This window comes from Oreochromis niloticus, linkage group LG9 (assembly GCF_001858045.2).
Source record: "Oreochromis niloticus isolate F11D_XX linkage group LG9, O_niloticus_UMD_NMBU, whole genome shotgun sequence".
Taxonomy (NCBI): domain Eukaryota; kingdom Metazoa; phylum Chordata; class Actinopteri; order Cichliformes; family Cichlidae; genus Oreochromis; species Oreochromis niloticus.
This window is the reverse complement of record NC_031974.2, coordinates 24,508,953-24,526,465: the sequence shown is the minus strand read 5'-3', so window position 1 is coordinate 24,526,465 and position 17,513 is coordinate 24,508,953. Positions and strand designations below refer to the sequence as shown.

Sequence of the window (17,513 nt, the reverse complement as noted above, 5' to 3'; positions counted from 1 at the left end):
ATTAATAAATCATTTTATATAGTTTTTTTCACACAATTTTGTCATTATGTGTTTTGAAAAGGTTGTTTTTTTTGTTTTTTTTTTTACAAATTTAAATAAATCAGACAAGTACAGGTACTAGTGTTAAAAAATACTCCAGTAAAAGTTGAAGTACTGATTGAAGTTCTTTACTCAAGTAAGAGTGAAAAAGTACAGTACAAGCTTTCTAGACTGTCTTAATGTACAAGCTGTGATCAGCTGAACTGCTGCTTTTGTGGATGTGCATAGTTGTTCTGGCTGATTTCCATCCTCTACACTGACAGTGTACTTTTTATGCTTACTCTATAGTATACACTGCACAACCATCATCTGCTTAATTTCAGATTTATCTCTACTACCCTTTATGTAACTTAACTCTGACCATGAGCACCATAGTCATTGTGCACTAGTCACATACACAAAACTGGAAGATCCAATTTTGTCCAAGTTTGAACCATCTAGCTGTTAATTTGAGGTGAGTTTGGCAGTTTTGTCCCTGGAATTAACCAGTTTATCTTAGGTTGTGGCTCGGTTTGAAGTGCACTTGGATGCCGCGCTTGGAGAAAATTCTCCTGGGTCCCTCTGATAAACCTGCTACATAAGACATACATATAAAAATGTTCCATTTGTCCTTCTGATTCCCACTAGTTGGTGTCTGACTTTCTTTCCTGTGCATCTTTGCTGATTTGATGAAAGCACAGTTGTAATAACCACATGTTTTGGGGGTTTTCTTTAAATGAGTGTTATTTTTCTTTCCCTTCTGGCTTAGGGGGAATAAAGTTCGCGAGGGTCATTTAAGACCCACAAACTAAGCAACATAGTGTATGCTGTACAGTGCAACGAGGAGTGCTCTGACCTCTACATTGGAGAAACCAAACAGCCACTCCATAAACACATGACACAACATAGAGGAGCTACTCAGGTCCACCTCAACAGGACAAGACTCAACTGTACATCTGCATCTAAAGGAAAAAGGTGCAAATGTTCCCATTTTGGACCAGAATACAAATGGTTTGAAAGAGGACCGATAGAGACCATCTATGTCCACTGTAAATGATCATTATTGAACAGAGGTGGTGGCTTACAACACCAGCTGTCACTTGATCCCTTCCCAGGTATCTCACCTCTACTCACATTTTGCGTCATATGATAGGGTAAGACAAGGTTTCACAATGGTTTCACTGAAAACCTCTGGTTTGGTGGTAATGACCCAAACCTTTTTTCTCACCTTGGCTCATGTGATGAGGCATATAATTAATACTCGTACAAGGATCCTGTTCAGGTACAACCCTCACTAGGGTTTAAATAACTGGGACCTTCAACCATGTGGTTTTAGAACTGAAGAAGCATCTCAGATTAGAGATGCAATATCTTCAAGAGACGAAGAATTCTTGTCGCTTGGTTTCCAAGTGACTTAGACTTCCATGAAATAAAAGACTGAGAACCTACACAGATATCTCAATTGCTATTTCCATGTCTCATTTAATACAGCATGGTATTCACTTTCAAGCATTTGTAATTGGATGGGCAAAATTCCACAAAGGGGGCAGCAGGTTATTTAATACAGTATTAGTGATGTGAATAGAGGGCAGCATGGTGCCACAGTTGTTCCTCCCGAATCCCAAACACATGCAGGTAGTGAGGTAACTGCTGATTCTAAATTGCCTATAGGTCTGAATGTGAGTGTGAATGGTTGTCTGTCGCTCTGTGTTAGCGCTGCATCAGATTGGCGACATGTCCAGGGTGTACTCTGGAGTTAATTTAGTGACATTTTAAGATGGAGTTTGTCCTGCAGAAACTTTAGTTGATGTGTTGTGATGTGACTCTGCTCATCTGACAGCTTTCTGTCACTGGATTGTTGGAGCGTCTTGATCTGAACCAGCTGAAGGAAAAACAAAAAAAAAATCAATGAAAAAGAATGAAACCAGTTATTCTGTACTTTCAATTGAGTGTATCACAGAAACATTTATCTCACCACTCAAATACGATCAGTGTGCTCATAAGCATTATGATTCCCACAATCTTCACTATAGTGTAGACACCAACCAGTATGCCAGCTAAAATCAAACCAGATTTTAGAGTGTTAAATGTATGTATGAAGTGACACAATAAAAATAACTAACTTACTTTACCTTCATTGTAAGTAACAGTCACATGACTCTCTGCTGATGTCTGATTACCCAGATCATTAGTGGCCACACAGTAATAAACTCCTCCATCTGTTACATTGAAGCTGTAAATCTCTCCTTCAGATACTTTCACAGCTCCATCTCTGCTCTTCTTGAACCAGGTGAAGCTGCTGACTGGAGGTTTGGCTCTGCTGGAGCAGGTCAGGTTCACCCAGCTGCCTGCTGACACCAAACCTGATGGACTGATGGATGCTGAGGTGTCTTTAGGAGCATCTGGAGAAAAAGATACGAGTTAGATAACTATTTTCACAGTTGGCTCTCGTTCATTGTTATGGTATGATTTCTCTGCACCTCATAGTGACAGTACACTTTTTATGATTTCTTTATAGTATACACTATATAACGATCATCAACTTAACTTCAAATTTATCTCTACAACCCTTTATGTTGCTTAACTCTGACCATGAGAACCATAGTCATTGTGCACTAGTCACTTTAAATCCAACACAGAGGTACTTTCACCCTACTGCACAGATAGTTGAAAACGCAGAGTTAGAATAGTTTTAACTCTGCTGCCACAAGGACAGATGCAGAAAATCTTTACCAGCAGCAGCGCTAATTTTAGGCTCCCTAATGTATCACATTTAAATTTGTATTTATAGAATTAGTTTCACATTTTGATGTGATTTTGTTCTGCTGTAACACAATCATTTCAGGATAAATTAAGTATTTCTTTTTTCTTCTTTTTTAAAATTTCATGGACGACTGGGCTGTCCTTATAAAAACTACTTAAAAATTGTATCCCACGAATCATGATGAGCTGAAAGGTTCAAACAACAAACTCTGATTGTCTTACATGAAACACTGAGAGTCTCTTCTGTCTCTGCTGTCTTGGTGTTTCCTTGGTTCACAGGATATCTGGCAGAGCAGCTGATCTTCTTTCCATCATGTGTGTCTGACAGAGTGATGGTCTGCTGGATTTTAGTTGTAAAGCTTCCATCTGTGTTTTCCTCTATTTTGTTGTGAGAGTCTTGTTGGAGATTCCAGGTGAGTTGAGGAGGGGAGTGTGGACAGGGAGTGAGAGCTGAGCAGGTTATAGTGACAGACTCCTTCTCCTTCAGATCACCTGGGATTGTAATATTGGGCCTCCAAGGAGAATCTGTGGTTTCACATCACAAACACAGTTTAAAAAAAGAGTTTAATTGGTGTGCATTCGCAGGTTTACTGATATGAACTAAATAGCAGTTTAACAAACCCATTTATAAAGCAGTTGAGACTTAGTATGTAATCCATTGAATGCACCTATGTACAACTCAATGAAACATTATAACGAATCAAAAATGGTACAAGAACAACACATTTAAGGATAAAAAGTGAGACATTGGATTGGTTTTGAATAACATAGACATTATTAAACAATCTATTTAAAACAAAGTTGGGGCAGGGGTGACAAAATACTAGAAATATTGTGTAATGTCATAAATTTTTAATTTTTTTTGGCTTTCAGAACTAAACACGTGAGGAATTTATCACTCTCAAAGAGGGCTGAGGTAAATAGTTAAACAATGTTAAAAAAAAATAGTTGTCAACAGAAAACATGCAAAGATTGAAGATTGTGTATAGGGATTTCTATAAATTCTATAAGTGACAACGAGTGGTCAAAACAAGTGTAGCTGAAAGATGCACAGACACTACTGCTTTCTCTAGGTTTGTATGTAAAATCTCCCAAACAAGTAACAACTGAAAATAAAATAAAATAAAATAAATAAATGATAATAACAAAAGGTCAATCAAATGGACCAATACGGCAACACTGTGATGATCCAGTTGGTAAATTAAATCCGTTGGGCATCTTTCTTGGCCTTCAGACAATAATTTTGATGGCTTCTGATGTTCTTTCTTTCTTTCTTTTTTACTTATAAAATAATCGAATTTCCCAGTTTTAACCCTTGATGTGTTGTTTGTACATGGTTTGTAAATCCCTGTATTTGGTTTCTGGGCTTTAAAAAAAAAAAATCTTTCTGAAAATTTCACACATTTTTTTTAATGAAATAAATCAGAACAGTCATTGTGACTGTAGGGTTACTGCAACTTTCAGAATGAAGGCATACATTTTTATATTATAAATGAATTCAAAATTCTGTACCTCTGACTGTTATTTGAAGAGAATCACAATGAGCTGTCGCCTTGAATGTTTCACTCTCTACTCTGAAGAAGTATGTGTCTGTGTATGTGGTGGTTAAATTAGTAAACAGAGTGGTGCAGTCTCTCTGACTCAGGTTCCCAGTAATACTCATTGGATAGGTGCTAACTGCTCCACTACTGTTGAAGATCACATTGTTTCTGGTAACTTTATGATAACTTTTAATCCACACTCCAAAGGTTTTTCTTGTGCTGCTAAATTTCTGTCCTTCTTTGGTTCTGAAGCTACATGAAATATGCAAACAAGATCCACTGAGTGCTTCCATCTGCTTTGGAGCCGTTATGAAGAGGTCTGCTCCATCATGACAATCAGGCAAAGCACCTGTAAGTACAGTGTCATGGTTACCAAAATGCTGTTATTTTCATGTTTGCAGTTCAATGTTTATATGTAAGTGTTACAATTTTTAATCAGGACATGAACAGTTGACTCTGTCTTCAAAGGTCTTCCATTTTGTTTCAAAATGAGGTTAAATTAAAAAATTATTTCAGCATCTTTGAATAACTGAACAATCAGCTCACCCGAAAGAAAGAGACCAATCAGTAACACACCGACAGTGAAAATGTTCACAGACAGAAACTCCTTCCCTGTGTTTACAAATAAAAAAAGCAATGGCAAGAATTAGATAAACAGATAAAAATGAAATAAAATCATTGTTTTGAATCATTTCACATGTGGAGCTTTTACACAATGTTGTCTTTTCAATACAAACTCACTCTGTCCAATCACATTTTTCATCCGTATCAGTGGTTTGTGTCATTTTTGTAATTTTTAAGTACACCTGTGGAACTATGCGAAAATAACTGAAAAGCAAAAAAACAACATATCTCAGAGTTCATGTCAAATTAAAACACTAAATAAATTATTTGATGTATCATTTAGTTGCGGTGAAAAAAACAAAACAAAATTCTGTTCAAAGCAGTAAAATGTGCCTTACATAAGTGTGGAGTGTTAGGGTAAGATTTGTGTTTTAATTTTGGGAATGTTTAGGAGTTTTCTGCTTTGTTATCCTTGTATTATAGTTTCATATTTTGTATTTGTTGTCAGTCAGCATTATGTTGGTTAGTTTAGTCTTCGCCGTCCTGTGTTTCTATGTGAAGTCAGTCTTGTCTCTGTGTGTCTGTCTGGTTCCTCTGTTCTCTCTTGGTCCCTCACTCTCTTCCTTGTCTTGTCTCTGTCTCCTCCCTCTGTTCCCTGTATTTTGCCAGTTTGGATGTGTTTCCCATGTTTTCCTGTGACTGGTCTCTCTCTGTTTCTGGTTTTATTGTGATAGTCTCTTGTCCTGTGTGGATTATCTTTGGTTTTGCCTCCCCTGTTTCATTAGTCAGACTCATTCCAGCTGTGTTTCCACCTGTTGTATTTCCCAGTTTAGGTTCCTTATCATTCCCTAGTTTCTACATGTTCTAATCGAACATCCAGCAATAAAGTTTTTGAGTTCAGCTCTGCTTTGTGTTCTGCATTTTTGGTCCTATCCTGCCTGCTTCCCACAGCATTACACAACAGATTTATACTATTTTTACAGTAAACCATGCACCATCGTTGTTAGGAGGAAGTTTAAAAACAGAACATGCTGATTAAGAAAAAGTGTTAGCATGTTCACATGCAGGCACAAGCTTATTCCCTTTGTAGCGAGCAAAAAAACTAGCTGTTTTAATGAAATAAAAGGCAATAAACAACCGATTCTGTCGATTTATACACATTTACAATAAAATGTTCTTTGTGTAGATTCTTGTAACAGAGATTTTTAATACGGAGAGTTATTTTATTTCCTGGTTAAATAAAGCTTTAAATAAAAATGTAATTAAATAAATGAAGAAGGATAACAAAATAAGTTTTAGTTTAAAACTTAAGAATAAAAAGCTGTAAAATGTTTGCTTACCCCACATTAAGTCTGCTGATGGTCTTATGAGTAAACTGAAGCAGCCTGTAGCAAATTTCAGGAAGAACATGTAGAGACACCCGCTGAGTGCATTGCACTGCATAATGAAGTCAGTTTTGTCCTTCCTGCTTATTTCCTGTGGACAAAGTCAGATGATATCCTTAAACATATCTTTAGCTTGTATTTGTCAAAGCCTCAAAGCTTAACTGTACAGTACTGTTTTAGTCATTCTCAGTATTAATATACAACTTTTGCTAATACAAATGATGCTGACATAAGAAGCAACATACTTGTAATATACTGAAAAAATAATCATATTAACCTCCTAAGACCCGAACTGTTCCACGGCATGCATTTTTAATTTCTCTTTGATATTTGGGCTGATTGGGACCCGATGAATGTAAAAACAAACAATCCCCAGACTTTCTTTTTACCCGATTTTTTGTTTCTAAGAAAAATGAGAGCCACATATGAGGATATTCGTTTTAAATTTTGATAAAACAGAGGCAGTATAATGTTTTCGTAAGTGGATATAAGGCCTTTGTAGAGCAAAATTGAGTATTTTGGTCAAAATAACCCAAAATGTGATGTCCACATATGTGGATGCCAGGTCCTAGGAGGTTAAAATTGAGAAAAGCAATAACATAATATGTCTGTGAAGGTTCTCAGTCATCCAGGTCATCGTAGTCTAAGGAGCTTGGAAAGAAAAGCGTCTGGACTTCTTTAAGTTGCTTGAAGATGTTTCACCTCTCATCCGAGAAGCTTCTTCAGTTCTGAGGGTCAAATGGTGGAGAGTCCCAGATTTTAACCTAGTGGGAGTTTCCCCCCAAAGAGGGACAAAGGACCCCCTGATGATCCTCTACCTAATCACATAAGCCAAGGTGTGAGAACAGGTGTAGATCACAATCAGCCAGGGTTTCAGGTGAGCTCACTGTGAAACCTGGCCCCACCCTATCATGTGATTTCCTGAGGTCAGAAGGCCCAGGATGTGAGTGGGTGTTAAGGTGTCTGGGAAGGGATCTCAAAACTGGATTATAGATGGCAGACAGTTGGTGTCGTAAGCCACCGCCACTGTTCAAAGATGGTCGCTCACATTGGACATAAATGGCTTCTTTTACTCCTCTTTCAAACCATCTGTCCTCTCTGTCCAAAATGTGAACATCGGCATCCTCGAAAGAGTGACCTTTGTCCTTTAGATGCAGATGGACCGCTGAGTCTTGTCCTGTGGAGGTGGCTCTTCTATGTTGTGCCATACGCTTGTGAAGTGGCTGTTTGGTCTCTCCAATGTAGAGGTCTGGGCATTCCTCGGTGCACTGTACAGCATACACCACATTGTTAAGTTTGTGTTTTGGAGTTTTGTCTTTCGGATGAACCAGTTTTTGTCTGAGTGTGTTGCTGGGTCTGACCCAGAAGACGTTTCGCCTCTCATGGTTCACCCGATGAATATTATCATGAAGTAAATGTTTTAGGTGGCTCGACATGGGTGAACAAAGCACATAGTCTCGGCTGACAGAATGGAAATGGTCTTTGTTACTCTCCACACAAAACACTGCCCCAGAATAAACAGCCAGTATTTCAACAGGTGTGGAAAAAATGTCAGTGTTACTCACCACAGCCGGCTGCTCTGAATTCCTGGAATCTGGCTGTGGTGAGGAGTGTCGGCAGCGTGGACGTTGCTTCTTCCTCAAAGGCGGGACCCACAGGCTGGGCAGCGAATCCTCCAGTGGGCCGGGCAGGTAAGCAATTGCAGTTGGAGGATGAAGGTACAGGGTGTTGAGTAGAAAGTCCTGTATTAGCGGGTAAAGTGAATTCAGTAGACAGGGGAGACCTGAAACCAGTCGCTGTAGCTGGCTTGCTACAGCACGATGATACTTGGAAAAAGGAGAGGTGCATAAAAAATATCTTGGCTTGTTCTTTCTGTTATTTATGTTTTATTGTTTTTGGTTTTGCTTTATTTGTAATGTTTATACAGTGAAGATTTCTGTTGTTTGCAAAGAGTCCTATTGGCATGACTGAGCTTCAATGCTTTCCCTGGAATCCAATCATCTGTCTGCAGTATGTACACACCAGCACAACCTGTCACGCCACTCCAGAACCTCCATTAAGTAACAGAAAGATAAACTTTATGGCTCACTGAACTTATCTTCTTGTGATTCCAAGTATTCTTGTGGCATCCATCAGTTTATTTTATTTCTGTGCTGAATCTCAATCATGGTAATCCTGGTAAACCAGCCCTACTATGTGCTAACATCGCTGTCTGCGCTCCACCTACTCCAACTGCAAACTCATGGATCCACCTTTGTCAGTTCTTCTCTGTTATTAATCATACCTTTAACCAAGTGTAAGCACGTTTTTATCCAGCATCTGAGACCATCAGTTGTGTTTAAAAATGTAACAATAATAGATAGTTTCATCATTTACAAAAAGCGTGTTGTGTTTTTTTTCATAAAAAATCCATTTTGAATGTGTTAGAGATTCAAATTTGTCTCCCATCACTAACAATCTGACACATTATTTAGTCTCCTAAAGTTTGTTCTCCACTTTAGAGCAACCAAGAACTTTTTGCTGCAGTTTTGAAAAGTGAAATTCAACTAATTGGTTAGTACAACACTTTGCATTAGCAGATGTCTCTGTGTGTTGCATCCGTACAGTTTATGGATGCTGCTCACTAACCATGTTTAGTAGCATTAACACTTCGCCCTCTCATCCAAATATGGTCACTTCATTGTTACCTTACCTACCATTATTATCTTTTTTGTACAGTATATGGTCTGCATTTTAATTTTTTGAGAAGAAAAAAAATTAAAACACCAGCCAAATATAAAAAAGGCACATTAGTAAATATTCTGTCTGTCATCTCACACAGCTTACAAAAACAGTGTCTATTAGAGGTGAGGTCATCGATCTAAATATCGAGTACCAATGCCGGTACTGGTACTGGATGTGCGATAACGTCAATACTTTGTTTAATCCTCTATTAGGGTTGAAAATTACTGATTTTTTTTTTAATTAAATTATTAGATAAAGCTGTTTTATTATTTAATTTATACACTATGCAATTGTGCTCATAAACGAGTTGGCGCTCTGTTTTGAGGGTAATAAGCTTCATCCGGCGCTATGACTGGGCTGAAATATTGAAGAGTGAGCGTACAGCGTTTGAGGGTCCTTTTTGCCTCATGCTTACACATACACTGATAATGGTTAGAATAGTCTCATGAAGTCCGAACAAGATGTCCTGAACTGGGCCTTAGAAATCAGCAGATAGCCAAGGCTGCGCAGGGGTTGTTTTTCTGATTCCAGGAGGAGCAGATATGAGGCGAGGTCGGACTGAACGGGGAGGATTCGCAGCAGACTGCCACGTTTGTGTTAGCCAGTTTGTGTTAGAAGATAGCCATAATAATCTCTGTGATTGTCGCAGTATAAAACCTGCACTGCCTGATTCAGTGTCATCTTTTCTTTGAAGCAGTTCCCTGGTTCACACAAAGGTACAGTACTGTAACACTTGTAATTTCAACTGCTGAAGCAAATAAAATCTTTTTAAACGACAGATATTTTCTCCTGAATTCCTTCTGAAAATTTTGAACATGACACCTCTAAGTTCAGTATGTAGCCCTCTCAACTGTGATATATAAATCATTTTTTGGAAATGAAAAAATATACCTACAATATGCACTAAGAGAAATGTCTTTGACAGGCACATTTACGTTCCATGTCTCCAAAAATCAACTTTAAAAAATACATGAAATGCTGAAAGGTGCGTTTTGTTGTGTTAACTGATCATTGTGGAATGTAAGTCACACTGAGGTAATGGTCATTTGAATTGTTCAGTATTGGCAAATTGATGATCTCATAAGCCATGACACACGCTCTCCCCTACACAATCTGCCTTTACAATGTAAAACTATGGGTATTGGTGTCTGTAATACTGGCCCTGTATTTACTTTATATTGGATCAATTCCAAAATTTGCAGTATCCCATGACACCCTTGCCTACAGAGAGCTGTTAGTAAACTTCCACAAGTACTTCAGTGTTTCTGCTTTTGCTTTGTCACTGTTTCACAAATTAATCAGCCACAACATGGCACTTCTTTACATTTCTCTTTTTGTCAAATTTTGAGTGGCTCTGTCAGTGTCAAATAAATAAATAACCTCATAGTGTGAGGAAATATTCATCTAATGTGCATCTTTGGTGGAATTTCAGAATTAAGCTTATATTCATGTTGTTAACTTAATAAGAAAAAAATTAGAATTCTTTAGCTTTAACTGTTTGAAGCGGATCACAAGAAGTCAAAAGTTGCTTTCTCAACCCAAAAACCTTTTTACTAACTTGAGTTATTATAAATATGCATTTAATTTAATGTAATGTAATATTACTCTACCCTGTAAAGACCTTGGTGTTACTTCTGTGATAACCAGTGTTAAAGATGCTAAAAACCTCAGTTTTTTAATATTAATCTCCATTTTCCACTTTATAAATACGTGGATTTATTTATTCTAGGCCTGCCACCCACAAAAGTGTAGAGGTCAGGAGCAATGTGTGTCGCCTGGTAGTAGATCCCAGGCTACTGAGGTTGGCAACTAGGACATGGAAGTTTGAGATATACCGCTGTGCTGTGGAGGGATAGGTACGAAAGCGACTGTCATAGTTTCAACTTCTGGATCAAAATATGAAATTCTCCCTGCCTTCTCTTAAGAAACATCAGGACCAGGTCATTATTATTTAGAGTCACCTCCATTTATTTTGTAGTGAATTTTTGATGATTCTTTTCTTTTTTTTCCTTTTTTTTTTTTTTGCTTAATTGCAACACTTTCTGTGCCTATATACGTTACATAATAAATTTGCATACAAGCTCATTCTGAAAAGGCTTTAATTCTTAAGCACTGCACTGAATATGTTTACATTTTAATGTTTCTGTTGATGTGATTGGATGTTAGTCTGCTCATAGTTTTCTGCCTGTTTGTTGGAGCATCTTGATCTGAACCAGCAGAAAGAAAAAGAAAGTAATTTTGTTTTAGTACAGATGAGTTTGTGTCTAGTTTCAAATGAGTGTAGATTTAAGAAAATATACATTAAGAGCTTCCTTTATGGAGGAAGGGCAGAAGGCTAAATTAAGGAAACCCCAACTATCAAATAAGGCATTCTAGATGGATAAGGACTACAACAAGATGTCCATAACTGAGCCTCTAGAAACAACAGCTCACAACAGTGGCTACGAGAGAGTAAAATTCACTGAGTAAATTTTACTCAAATGGAATAAAATTTTACTCTAAAAAAGACAGTATTTGGTCCCAGTCTAAATGGAGTAAAAGTTACTCTTACAGCAGAGTTAAACTTTCAGAGTTAAATTTACTCTATTTAGTGCAAATATTTTATATTTAGTTTATAGGTTTAGTATAAAATAAAAACTCCACCCTAATTTTATTCTAAATAGAACAGAATTTCAGTCATTTTACATTTTACAGAACTGAATTTTACTCTGAATAGAATTCTAAATAGAAGAAAAATTAACTTTATTTCAGTTCCTATATAACTGTATTACAATCATTCACTGCAAGGTTTTAAAGGTACAATAAATAAATCAGAAAAAAATATTTGTATTTTAACAGCCACCTTTATTGTTCGGAGGAAACAGTATGGTACAATATAAAAACTGGAATCACGATGACTGTATGGCACCTGTAAATCAAATACTTTACAACAGAAAAGCTCTTCATAAATTACATGGGGTCCGTCTCTTGTACACAGATCTTGAAAAGCATTGAAATGCTCACTGAGACACACTGTTTGCAGTGCAAAAGTAATCAACAATAACTTCTCATCCTTCACAACAACATGGTAGATCTTGTGAAACACCAGCATTTCACAATGGACTTTTATACAAACAACTAAATCTGCACGATAAATGTTGGTGTTTTGCCCATCTAACATTTAACACCTTGAATGCTAACTGAAGAGTCTCTGATATCGTACAGCCCCAGTCCAATGCGTTTAAAGAAAGCATCTTACCTGGGCCAGTGGTCAGTCTCTTGAGGTCACATGTCTCCCAACTGAAAGCAATATGACTTTGATGTTTTATTGTCAATGTTTTAGTTACATTTTTGAAACTTTTCAAGTGTTTTTTAAAGAAGTTGTGTTTCGCTTCATAGCACATGCACCAGCTATGCAAAAGTGGTCCTGTTTTGAGTATGCATGTAAGATAATGCATCATGAAGATATCTTGGCAGGATAATTCTGTTGTTCTTCAGGTGAACAACAGAGGTGAGCTGTTCTGTTGAACTACTTCCACATGATTTCACCCACAAACACCATTCCAACTTTAAAATGTTCTCTCATTCTTGGTCTATCACTCTATAACTCAGCTCTTTCATATCTCTTACCGTTGTCCTACAATGAATTTTTAATTTTTGCATGAATCATGAGGACAGAAAATGGGTTGCTATCGCTAAGGTCACTCTGAACAGAGCACACACTGAAACGTTTGAATCTATTGTTCATGTCTGAACAAATACTCACTCAGTTTTCACTCCATCCACACAAATTATACATCAAAACGTAGGTATTGTCGTTGGCTTTCAGAAAATGTCACCGTCATTATTGTGGGAGGTACCGTTCTCTCGCAAATTGCTTTAGAGCAACACAAGGTCGGAAAACTCCCAATTCAAAGTCTACAGAGACTTCATGAAAATCAGAGCTGAAATTCTTAAACGGGAGGCATTTTCCCCTCCTCTTATCTCCTAAACCATGGGCTGCAGAGACATGAGCCTTGTGCCAATACATCTTCAGACACTGCTGACACTCACGGTGAAATGTATTTTGCATGTGGTGTGAAACTGGACTTGCTCTTACTCTGGGTTCCCTCTTTATTCTGGTAACTGATACAGAGATAACAGCACAGAGTCGACATCAACAGTGTGTTATGAAACGGCAACATTCAGTGCTGTTAACAAGGATTAGAACAGTTACAATCTCATAGAAAATATTAGCGCTAGAAAGCAGAAAGCACCCGACAAGCTAACTAGTATTAGCTTAGCATGCTCACCAAAATACTACTTGTGAATAAAGTTTCTATTAATACACCAAAATGACTGTAACTTTCAGGGTACATGCTAGTACTGCTCATAATAAAAATAGTAATATTACCAATTACTGCTATGAAAATGTTTTTACTAATGAACATACAAAAATGACAACAGCATCACTCACGTGCACCTACCTCCAGCTTGGGATTATTTTCCCTTGCTGAGGCATGTACTGTGCAGTGATTTAGAACCTTAACAATGCAGTTGTGGTATTTTTCCACCAGGTGGCTCCAACTATTCAGAAAGCACATCAATTTTGAGGAGATTTATTAAGCTGTTTTCTAACTCTGTTACATCTTCCTCCCTGCTCTCACGGATTGGAACACCTTAAACTCACCCAAACCAACCTCCTCCTCACACGTGCCTCTACCTGCAAACAAGTAAGCCGCTGCAAGTTAATCACTCCGGATATTTCCTGCAACACGTTTAAGACTTCACACTACTACTGTCCTCTGTTTCAGCCCTTTTGACCGTCGCTCACTGACGTGTCCCCAGACTGCAGCCCATGTTTGGGCTGAATATCAGAGCTCTGAATATCAGAGTTTAAGCCTCAGTTTACCTATGTTAGCCACCGCTGCTAGCCCCAACCTGAGGAGTAATTCCTTGTCATACTAGTTTCCTTGTTTCACGTGTTAATCATCACTCCCCTGTTCATTGTGAGCCACCCATAGTGAATTCATAGTGAATGTTACTATCTCTCCAAGTACCCCCATTACTCATAGCTAAATTATATTTTGTGTGTTCCCTGGTATATAGCCCTGCCCCGTTCATTAGTCTCTTGGAAATAGATGTTGTTAATTCACCCTTGTCACTGTTTCACGTTCACAAGCACTGTATAGAATCCCACATTCTTTATTAAAATATATTTCACGCAGCTCCTTGTGTCTGAGTTTTATCTGTTCCGTGGGTCCACTCTGCCTCTGACGGCCTCTGCCATGACATTCACTCCATTAAACACACGTGCTCCTAACCAAAGATCCAGTGAAAACAGTCGCTGTATATGAATCGATTCAGAGTAAACCACACATGCTTTCTAACTGAACAGGTGAAACATCCACAAACGTCAATCCATGATCAAACAAACATACTGCTAATAGAACATCCGGTAAAAAAGTTGATTTGCATGACTCAGTTTGGAGTCAAACTTATGTGCTCACCAACCTTTTTTGGATAAAACATTTGTGCACCAGATTTGTTAAAAACACACTATCCTGGTCAATTATACCAGCAGTCCCCAACCCCCAGGGCTCGGGCCGGTACTGGTCCGTGAGTCGTTTGGTACCCCAAGAGTTGAGGCTCAGGTGTGAAATTCATGGTTTTCAGGGTTGTTATCGGTTTTTAGCGTTATTTTTTTTTTTTCATTAACACAGTTTCCCTGGGTCTTTTCCCGGTGTTATGAATAAATATTTTTTGGGGGTACCAGTACTGGTTTTATTTTGTTGTATTTATCCGCAACACCTTAAAGGTCAGTCCGTGAAAATATTTTCTGACATAAACAATGTCGTGGCACAAAAAAGGTTGGGGACCGCTGAATTATACTACCTAAAAGCAGCTATTGAGCAATGCTAAATTTAGTTTAGTGATATATACTTAATGCTGTCTGTGAGTAGCAGTGTTGGTCAAGTTACTTGAAAAAAGTAATCATTAACAGATTAGTGATTACTTCTCCAAAAAAGTAATCCTGTTACTTTACTGATTACTTATTTTCAAAAGTAATTAGTTACTTAGTTACTTTTAAAGTACATGATACACAACCTGAATAGGTAATAAAGCACTAGACCTTTCAGCCCAATTCTATTTTTTCTGCATAATCCATCATATAAAATGTAATTAAATTAAAAAGTCTCTTTTAAAAACTTGTTTTATTAGTTTTAATCTTTTCACTTTATGCACATTTCATCAAACAAAAATTAAATTATATGCAACAGTCTTTAAATTGAAGAAATTTGTTTAACATTTAAATCTATTTCTTGTATATTCCAGAATATAAAATAAATTAGAGAGAGTTATTGATTTATGATTGTATTTTGATTACATTTCTGATTTGATTACAACAGAAATAACTGTCAGCAAAAGCACCTACATAAAACTCTGTCAGTCTATGCTACTTTACACCCACAAAGGCTGGATTTCAGGCCTTTTGCTTAAGTTCTGGTTGGAGCTAAGCCAAGGGACCTCAGGCTTCTTGACAATAATTATTGAATAACTATTGTTATATAATTATTTTATTTACAGGATTTTCAGTTGCAGTTTCCAAGAATGCATGTAATGTCATATCAGTGAGAGGTCTGAGTTTGTATCATCATCATCATCATTTATTTATATAGCACTTTAAAAACACACCTGGTAGACCAAAGTGCTGTACAATACAAATATAAATATAGTAATAAAATAGCAGAAACCCGACATAGCAATAAAATTAATAAAAATATAAAGTGCTGACTAAACCACCCTGAGAACACACTGAAGGCTGAATGAGAATATAAATGAAAAACACTCTCTAAATGCAAACATCCTTATTTTAAATGCTAAATTCTTACTTCAGTAAGTCTATTGTCCCGACATTTCTGTAAAATGTAAAAAGAAACATATTTAAAAAACTGTACCAGAGTACCAAAAACCTGTTGAAAGGGGGTCATCATCAACAGAAAGATTCAAAAAAGATTAAAAAAAAAATATTTTGAAAAGTATTTGATTTGACAAATCACCAGGGCATATATAGAAATAAAAAAAAAATGTAAGTTAGGTTTTTAAGTTTAGTTTTTAAGTTGAGTTACAAAAATAGCTTAATTACTGATTTTGTTGTGCTTTTAAATGATCCGACAACAACCCACTATTTCTATTCACTGAGATCTGTTTTGGGGAATAAATGAATAGATTATTTGTGCGTACTGTAATGTTTTTAATGAGTGATTTTATAATAATGTATTTTACCACATGATTTGTCATTTACATCTATCAACATAAACTTTGCAGAAGTAGAAGGTGAGTTTTAACAGAAATAGCTTATTTCCAGTCTATCCTATTAATTAATATCATGCCATCAAAATTTAGACTTGTTGCTTCATTAAAAATGACTTAGATACAAAGTAAGTGCTGTCTTTAATAACTATACTCACATCAAAAAATCACACGCCTGGTGTTGCTACTGAGGCCTTTTTCACACTTTATTTTTTTCACACATTATTTCAAGTGCTGATGCAGCCAGTGCTGATGTGCTAAAAGATACATCTAAATATATGTGCTTGTGACAATGAGACTTCACTCAGTTTCAAGGACTGTATTTTGGGGAAGTTGGTCAGGGAGGAAGTTGGTTGAGTCCTCCAAGCAAAATTTTAGCTCTCTGCGTGAGTGTTCTGCTCATTGTTTGTCTTTTGGATTCACGATTAACCATATGTTGATGAAAGAGCCCAAATGTGGTTAGATAAAAATTTAATTTTAATACTTGTGTTGAGGAACTGATAAAGAAGCTAAAAGGTAAGTTGTTTTTAAACTTTTTGCCAGTCCTGTCTATGTAGATACAACTTACATGAAGCTCCTACCATATCCCTAAGCCAGTGTGATGCTGCATATCATAAATCTCATAAAAAAACAGAAAAAATATTTTTCTTCTATACAAATTTTCTACCCTATTTGAGCACTATAAGTGCTTTTTACAACACAGCATTCACCCCTTCACACAAGCCGTTTTTCTATTTTTAAGTGCTTTCTATTCAGCATTTACACACACAGACATATACATGCATGCATGCAGAAGCAACTCAGCCTTCAGTTGCCCAAGGAAACTTTGACATGCTATGTAGATTGCATTCAGCTTGTGTTTTCTTGCATCTTCTGTTAATGTGCTTCTCTAACAGAAAACATCCTCACTCCTTTCTCTCTTCCTTAGGTAGTCTGTTTCCAACACTGTTTTTACAGTATATTATAGTCTACTACTCTACATGTTTTATTTCCACAGTACCTTTGTTGATTATGATATCATACATATCGTCTTGTGTTTCTCACGTCGTGGCCGAGGGGAAACCAGAACACATTACAAATTCACTTCAGTGCTTCCAGCTCCCAAGTAATTAGTGCTCTCATGAGATTTTGAAGTCCGAAACAGATTTGCTTATTTATCTTTTGAGGTAGAATAACCTCAGAGGCTTATACTACAAAGCAGGATTTTCTTGCCCAGGTAACTTCAGGGTAAACCCTGGGTTTTCTT

General features: G+C 37.0%; 1 protein-coding gene across 1 annotated transcript; it reads right to left on the bottom strand.

Moving 5' to 3' along the window:
- Positions 1 to 1,474: 1,474 nt before the first annotated feature.
- LOC106096899 (sialic acid-binding Ig-like lectin 7) lies at positions 1,475 to 6,334 on the bottom strand. Its single transcript, XM_013265873.3, has 7 exons — positions 6,227 to 6,334; positions 4,869 to 4,934; positions 4,294 to 4,671; positions 3,004 to 3,306; positions 2,151 to 2,420; positions 1,994 to 2,075; positions 1,475 to 1,900 (listed from the first exon to the last, which is right to left on the bottom strand). The coding sequence occupies exons 1-7, from the start codon at positions 6,327 to 6,329 to the stop codon at positions 1,819 to 1,821; spliced, it is 1,284 nt and encodes a 427-aa protein (XP_013121327.2). The 5' UTR covers positions 6,330 to 6,334; the 3' UTR covers positions 1,475 to 1,818.
- Positions 6,335 to 17,513: the final 11,179 nt, after the last annotated feature.